General features: G+C 35.9%; 1 protein-coding gene and 1 pseudogene across 2 annotated transcripts; both read left to right on the plus strand.

Annotated features, from left to right (window-relative positions):
* The first annotated feature begins 1,232 nt into the window (after positions 1 to 1,232).
* LOC145092335 (protein SULFUR DEFICIENCY-INDUCED 1-like) lies at positions 1,233 to 3,137 on the plus strand (annotated as a pseudogene). The gene is made up of 4 exons (XR_013702489.1): positions 1,233 to 1,626; positions 1,851 to 2,063; positions 2,155 to 2,372; positions 2,467 to 3,137. The product of XR_013702489.1 is annotated as a protein SULFUR DEFICIENCY-INDUCED 1-like (transcript).
* A 151-nt stretch (positions 3,138 to 3,288) lies between these two features.
* On the plus strand, positions 3,289 to 5,304 carry LOC145092334 (protochlorophyllide oxidoreductase C). Its single transcript, XM_079030262.1, has 5 exons — positions 3,289 to 3,470; positions 3,547 to 3,645; positions 3,873 to 4,404; positions 4,484 to 4,842; positions 4,924 to 5,304. The coding sequence occupies exons 1-5, from the start codon at positions 3,417 to 3,419 to the stop codon at positions 5,077 to 5,079; spliced, it is 1,200 nt and encodes a 399-aa protein (XP_078886388.1). The 5' UTR covers positions 3,289 to 3,416; the 3' UTR covers positions 5,080 to 5,304.
* Positions 5,305 to 8,536: the final 3,232 nt, after the last annotated feature.

Below are 8,536 nucleotides of genomic sequence, written 5' to 3' on the forward strand. Positions count from 1 at the left end.
TTTGGTCAAATGCTGAATTTTAAGTCGTACAAACATACAATGCATTTGTACAATCAATTTATGCATTACAAAAAGAGTAGAGTACATATGGTCAACAGTTGAAAATGTCAAATCTCTTATCCCCTATTCTTAGGCTATTTTGACCCGGTTCATTCCTTATCTCCATATTTCCCCAAATCTCGCAATTTCTGTTCACAAATCTTGGATATATATAGCTGACGTTTCCATTTCTAGGGTTTAATTCATCTTTCAGCATTCAACCACCATTGTCACACCTGTCGCTTGGCGCGGGTAAACGGCTAATATATATATATATATATATATATATATATATATATATATATATATATATATATATATATATATTTGCCCAAGGCCACAAATATGTTAGAACAATCCCAGAAAAAACATACCTTTGAAAAAAATATGTTCCGATAACATGTCGTAAAATGAGTAAAAAGTTTTACCAAATGTTCGTAGTTTACAAACTATATATATATATCAACACAATGCAACAGATATCAGGAGAGTTTGCAAGAACACGTGGACACTAACTTGTTTTCATATATATATATATATATATATATATATATATATATATATATATATATATATATATATATATATATATATATATATATATATATATATATATATATATATATATATATATATATATATATATTCGTTGCACAAATCATCAGTTAAGAAAGCATGCACTCGAGAAAATTTCGGGAGGGTTCCTTAAATAGTTCCCAAATTTGTATTACAAACAATAAAAAAGTTAAGAGTGTATACCGAGCCAATTCATTCGGTTTCGACATCATTCTAATCCTTTTTTTAATTAGAGACTTTTTGCAATAATTAAAAAAATAGTCAAATATCTTATTTTAGGTTTTTTTGTGACTCTATGATGAAAAAATAAATTAAATATCCTTTTACATTTGATTTTTATTTATCCTTTTATCATATTAAATATTGACATACTTTAAATTTAATAAAATTAATATTAGTTTAATTTACTTATCATCATTTAAAATATAGATAATAAAATAAGAATAAAATGTACGATGATATTTAAATTTTATTTGAAAAAAACAGTTAAAAAACATATTAACGGATAATTGAAGGATCAAATTAGTGAAGTTTTTGTCCACGGGGAGAGCATATCCGTTGGCCTAATTTAGGCCAGGATTGAAATGGTAAAAAATATTACCGTTACTAACCCCATTATTCAACCACATGACATCAGCTTCCTTGAAACAACTCCTCTGTTTTCGCCATCTTCTTGGTCGTCAAGAACAACAAGAGAGTGTTTGCAAATCATCCGATCCGACAATCAATAACTTGAAAATCACGGATTGATAATCAACAATGTGGACGAACAAAGACCCTACGAATTTCATACCAAGAGGGTTTCCATTTTCCACACCTCGATGGAAGAAAAACCGGACTTTTTCTTCGAATTTGTATTCTTCTCCGCCGTGTGACACCAGGCAACAGCTGCAGCCGGCGTCGGAAAGGAAATGGAAGCAACCACAGTCTGAAAATAATTTTAATTTCTCTAATGCCACCCACAAAGTCCCCGCCGGCGATTCTCCCTACTCCAGAGCCAAACATGTACAGGTCTTTCCTCATCAAAGTCTACAATTCTTTTAGGGTTCTTGGGTTTTATCTTTCTTTTAACTTCGGAATTGATAGTAAAATTACCCTATCATCTTCAGACTTAATCAATTAGAATCAAGTAAGAAGAGAACATATACAGTTTGGCTTTTGAGGTCAAAACTCAAACTTAGTATTTAGTTCACAAGAGAAAGAGATATAAGTTGTTTCTACAATTTTCTTGACAGGTGGTGGACAAGAACCCGAGCAAAGCAGTATCTTTGTTTTGGGCAGCCATAAATTCGGGTGATCGAGTTGACAGTGCTTTGAAAGACATGACAACGACAATGAAAAAATTAGATAGATCAAATGAGGCAATTGAAGCTATCAAATCTTTTCGTCATTTGTGTCCACTCGAAGAACAAGAATCTCTCGACAATATCATGCTTGATTTATACAAGGTACATTACATAAATGTTATCAATTCAATTCACAAATTAATCATAACCCATAAGAATCGTGTCTAAAAAAACTCTGTAAACATGTTTACAGAGCTCAGGACGGATTGAGGAGCAGAGACAATTGCTTGAATTAAGACTGAAGCAGATTGAGGATGCTTCAATGCAGAAGATGAACAGAACAAGAATTGCCAGATTTCAGGGTAAGAAAATCCAAATCACAATGGGACAAGAGTATTCAAGGTTATTGGGCAACTTGGCCTGGATTTACTTGCAACAAGATAAGTATAAAGTAGCAGAAGAGATATATAGGTATTTTGAAACCATATTCGAGATATAAATTTCTTTTTTGTTGCCATTGATCAGATTTAGGGCTCCTTGTTGAATTTGCACTTTTATGATGCAGAAAAGCGCTTTCAATGGAGCAAGATAAGAACAAACAGTGTAATCTGGCGATTTGTTTAATGTATATGAACCAGATGACAGAAGCTAAGTTTCTGCTAAATTCCGTTGAAGATTCTACAAGAGGTGAAAGACAGATGGATGAATCTTGCGCCAAATCTTATGATCGTGCGATTCAGGTGATGCTTGAGTTAGAATCTTGCAAGCGTCATGAACACGACGCACATTTTCTTCGTTTCTTAGTAGAAACAAATCAACAGACTCCATGACACATTATCTTTCTCCATCTCCGACTAGGGTCACACCTATGGTGCCATTTACACAACCTCGAGAAAAAGCAGGTTTCGATGGAGGGTGTTTCAGGAAATTACAATTTAGGCAGATTGCAGAAAACAGTGATCTTGAGGTGAAATTGTAAGAAAAATTGGGATGAATTGATGGAAGAAGAAGAGCATGGTGATGAAAATGTTGATTGCTGGAACATAATTGGACGGAAAGTTCGAATCTTTAAAACTGGTTTTCACAGGAATCAGAAGTCGAACGAAGATGATAGATGGCGTTGAAATATAACTTTTTTCTACAGTAATATGTGAAAGATTCTTGATTTCTGTAGTTGATTTAAGTTTTGTTTCTATTTGAATACATAAAAGATGCCTAATTCTTGTCGTGTAAAGTGTTCAAGGTTTGAGATTAAGGGATTGATTGCATGTATATTTAGAATTATGCAAATTTATCAAGAAATCCAAATAACGAAGTCTGATTGGCTGTTGAGTTGTCAACGTGTCACTCTTTCTCCAATAAAGCCTTATCGTTTCCCGAATCCCAACGAAGACATTACTTGTTGTATCTACTATCCAGTATCTACTACAACTATCCAGTTGTACATTGTGGTTAAATATCAGTACGTTTTAGTAACAAGAAGAAAGATCTATTTGGCTTATCCGCTTATTCTCCATGGCTCTTCGAGCAGCTTCTCTTCTTCCATCTGCAATTTCTGTTCACAAGGAGGTAAAAGAAATGCGGAAAATTTGAGTAAATTTTGTTCTATTTCGTTATTGTGGTCTGATTTTGTAATGTGAAACAGGGGAAGTTGAATTCTTCTCTTAAGGAGAGTTCATTCAATGGAGCTTTCGTCTCAAAGAATGTCAAATCTGATTTCAATTCTCTTGTAATCGGAACAAAGGTAATGTCTGAATGACTGTATGTATCATTTAAACTCGAATTTGTAGAGTTTTACTTGAATTGTTTAATGGCTTCCATCTTCGAGACGTTTTTGTGGTTCATACGAACTGTAGACAAACCCTATCCGCTTCCATTTGAATTCCAATTCCTTTGAATAAACCCGTCATGTGTAATTAACTGTATCAAAACTGGATTCCATTTTTCCTCAATTCCATTTTTTGATCACAGGAGCTTAGAAGGAAATCATCATTTGGACCAATTCGAGCTCAAACGGCGACAGTAGCTCCGTCGGTAAACGACGCCGTAGCAGACGGCAAGAAAACACTCAGGAAAGGCAACGTAATTATTACCGGAGCTTCATCTGGTTTAGGTCTAGCCACCGCAAAAGCTTTAGCCGATACTGAAAAATGGCACATAATCATGGCTTGCCGGAACTTTTTGAAAGCCGAGAGGGCCGCTAAATCGGTCGGAATTACTAAAGAAAACTACACCGTTATGCACCTCGACCTTTCTTCCCTCGAAAGCGTTCGCCAATTTGTTGACACATTCAGGCGCTCCGGTCGACCCCTTGATGCACTTGTCTGCAACGCCGCCGTGTATTTGCCCACCGCTAAAGAACCCACTTACACCGCCGACGGATTTGAACTTAGCGTCGGTACTAACCATCTTGGCCATTTTCTCCTCGCACGATTGTTGCTTGATGACCTCAAGAAATCCGATTCCCCCCAAAAGCGTCTCATCATCGTTGGCTCTATTACAGGTACTAAGTCTAACTTCTTACAAAATCAACTCCAAATCTTTAAATGAAATCTTTGATGAACTGGGTTTTTGGATGTTAGGAAACACGAACACTTTGGCCGGAAACGTGCCACCGAAGGCTAACCTAGGGGACCTGAGAGGGTTAGCCGGCGGGTTGAACGGGCTGAACAGTTCCGCCATGATCGACGGTGGAGAGTTCGATGGTGCTAAAGCTTACAAAGATAGCAAAGTCTGCAACATGCTGACGATGCAAGAGTTTCACAGACGATACCATGAAGAGGCCGGAGTTACTTTTTCATCCCTGTACCCTGGTTGTATAGCTACCACCGGTTTATTCAGGGAACACATCCCCTTGTTTCGACTTTTATTCCCGCCTTTTCAGAAGTATATCACTAAAGGATATGTGTCTGAAGAAGAAGCAGGAAAACGGCTAGCCCAGGTTAGGATATGTACAACTATTAAAGCATGATGTACAGTTGATCAAGGCTCTGAATTGTGACTAATTCTCTGAACTTTTTAGGTGGTAAGTGATTCGAGCTTAACGAAATCGGGTGTGTATTGGAGCTGGAATAAGAACTCTGCTTCATTTGAAAACCAGCTCTCGCAAGAAGCCAGTGATGCTGAGAAAGCTAGGAAGCTGTGGGAGGTTAGTGAAAAGCTAGTTGGTTTGGCTTAGATTCAAACGACAACAAGAAAGTCATAGTCAAAGTCAAACTCACGAAAGTCAAATTCTATGGAATTTTGATGAGTTTATACTTTAATGTGTGAAACTTAAATATGACAATTTATTTGTATTCGCCTATTCGGCACACATAGTTTTGTGGGGAGTATAATGGTGTATTGGTGTAACCTTGATATGGTGCAAGCCGAATTATAATTCGAACTAGTCAAATTGATGCAAGGGTTACCGATTATTGTATAGTAGTATCATAGTATCAATATCACTATAAACTCAATATGTATGCCATATCATATACATAACATCTTTGTCGTTAACGACATATAGTCGATCGAAACTGGTATCACTATAAACTCAATATATGTGATAAGTAAACATTTTTAGATGACGGTTTTCGCATAATGGACTGCCATCAATGTAGAAGTAACTTGTACATAGAGGAATCTCTATTCCTTCCGTTTTTTAGTATTTGAAATATCTCCAGACCCATGAGGCCATGAACACATATTCAGTTCTTGTGATTTTCCCAGCAAATTCGGGCCAAAGTTGTTTGGTGGGGAACTATCCTATCTTGTCCTCTCTTTTCAACACCTCATTTCGTTTGGCTATCAAGTTAACCATTTATTAGGAAAATATGGGAGTACACGGGGCGTACTCCCATGTACGCGAGGCGTACCCTTGCAACCTCCAAACTCCATTTAGTGCTTAATGGCTTAAGCACTTAAACCCATATTTCAGATCCATGACCAAAACACACCCTAGAGTCATAAAGTTTACAACTTTATGACTTTACACGCCTAATAAGAGCTTAACACAAGATCTTAATCCATTAAGACCTCATACAAGATGCATGGAGAAAATCTAACCAAAGGGACTTCATTTTTATGGCTAAAGAACATTCCTAGGGTCTGAAAGGACAACTCAAAAAGACAAGAACAAACAAGGCACAAGATGGGACCTTTAGGATAAGAAAAGCAAGATAAAACATCCAAAAATAGGATCTAACAACCAAGACATCAATGTATAAACTTTATACCTTCTGGAGCTTCTCAATAAGGCAAATATCCCAGATCCACAAGCTTGTTTCAACTTCAAGGCTCCTTAATGCAACTTCTTCCTCCTTAAACACACCAAGAACACACTCTTGAGCTCAAAACACACACTAAGAGGGCTAGGGTTTGTAGAATCGTCTCAAAGGATGTGAGGCTGAAAAGTTGAGGAGAAATGAGACATAATGTTGCTTAAATACCACCCAAAACCAAAAAAGTAAGGGTTTCCTCCTGAAGCTAGTACGCCTCGCATATATAAGTTTACGCCAAGCATATTAGGGTGCGCCCTAGTACACTCAATGTACATATATGTACGCATGGCGTACTCCTCCTACCATAACTACAAAATTTCCATTAGGGATCAAAACATAACTTCTTGGACTTAGGGACCAAAATGACATGAAATAGAATTATAGGGATGAATTTAGAAGTACCTGGACATCGGGTCTTACATGTTCTCTATATATGTCTACTTCTGGTGATGCTTCTGCTTCTCAAAACTTTACCCACAACTTCTCACTTCTCTTGATCGTGTCCAAGGTGATAGTGGATGTGTTTGATTAGTGTCTACGCATGTAACTATATTTGGTAAGTATTTGACCCGGTTGTGCATGGTCCTTTTGGGTTGCCTTCACCAAAGCAACATGAGAGGATGATTTAAGAATAAAGAGGTTATTATGACTTATTAACATATTATATGAATAATATATTAAAGGAAAAATCATATAGTTTAATTAATATAAGACAAGAATTAATTAAGAATTAATTCTGTGGCTAAAAGAGATTAATTAAATAAAGGGGACTAGAACTGTCAATTGTGTAATAGTTGATTTGGGCTGAGAATCCTTTTGGATTTAAGGAGTGGACGAAAATTAGAGTGGGAGCCCGTCTAATTTCGTCCAAGGCCTTTATTCTAGAAGGTTCTTTGGACTGCTTAAGGCCAAAGCTATCCAATTAGGGTTTTGACTGAAACCCTAGCAGCACATGTATGAATAGACCCCTAAGGCTTCAGAAATCGGCTAACCCTACTTCTAAGAGTACTAGAGCCGACTTCAAGAGCTTCCAACCTCTCTCCAAGATCATCCTCTTGCTTGTGGTGTTTGTAAGCCATTAGAGGAGTGTCATTTGTGACTCTAAGCTCCAAGGACAAGAAGATTCAAGCTTTTCAAGAAGAGGTAATCATCTAGATCTGTTTTGTTATTTCAATTTCGAATTATATACACTAGATATAGGGTTTGCAAGTCTTGGATGAATTGCATGTACAATAGAGAAGCCTAGATCCAAGCATTAGGGTTTGCATGAGCACATAGGACAATATTTTGTGTCAAACCCATCAGTGGTATCAGAGTCTGGTTGGCTTCTATTGTATTTGATGCTTTGTGTTTCATTCTTGCTTGAAAATCGAGTTTTTGGGTCTTCTGTCTGGCGGACTCGGTAAGTCCCAATGTGGGCTCGGCAAGTAGGATGAACTCGACGAGTCGGAGCGTCAGACAGAGGGATTTTCGGGATTTCTTGCTGTTTTGCTTAAGGATAATTGCCAAAATTGTTTTTAACTAATAAAATCCGAATTTTATTGCTGTTATATGTTTATCATTTCCAAAACAAAAGATAATTACCATTTACTTGAATAGTAAATTCCTTATATGATAATATTTTCATATTTAAATTATTTGATGAATTATCTTGTGAATAAAATTGATTAGGTCAAATTTAGATAATCATTAAATTAAATGTTTAATTTAAATTATTTGCTATTTGATCCTTTGTGTTTTGAAAAGTTCAAAACTTGCCCTTAAGTTTTGAAATTTAAATTTTTGATTAAAAGTTTATTTTGAACTATTTAAATTTCAAACCCTAGAATTTTACAAGTTTAAAATTCAACCTTATACTTTATAATATTATAAGATTAATATATATATATATATATATATATATATATATATATATATATATATATATATATATATATATATAACTTAAATGGTAGTCTTACCGTTAGTAGGCCTCATTCACGAAGCCGATCTATAAAGGGGGTTATAAGGTTATGACCTATAAAATGGCTGTTTAATGGGTATCCACTTTCACCCACCGCTTCCTTGATTTGTGGAGGGTCGTTAGCCGAATGGGTAGGATAAGGCAACCCTTTCCTCATTAAAAGTATAATGAATTTATAAAAGTAACTAAATGTTTTTCAAAAATTCCCAATCTTAGTTACTTTAGGTAAAAGTGAATTGATGCAATTCCATGAAATTACACTTTGTACCCTTGCTATGACGTTAGTGGAGTGTGTGTGGTTAACCGACATACTAATTGGGTTCTAAGCAAAGGTGACAAATGGTGACTCATTGTTTTTCATAGTTCGATGGAGCGTGTGTGGTTAACCGGTACATCGAATAGGTGACTGT

This window comes from Lactuca serriola, chromosome 3, assembly GCF_051521515.1.
Source record: "Lactuca serriola cultivar US96UC23 chromosome 3, Lser_US96UC23_V15, whole genome shotgun sequence".
Lineage (NCBI taxonomy): Eukaryota > Viridiplantae > Streptophyta > Magnoliopsida > Asterales > Asteraceae > Lactuca > Lactuca serriola.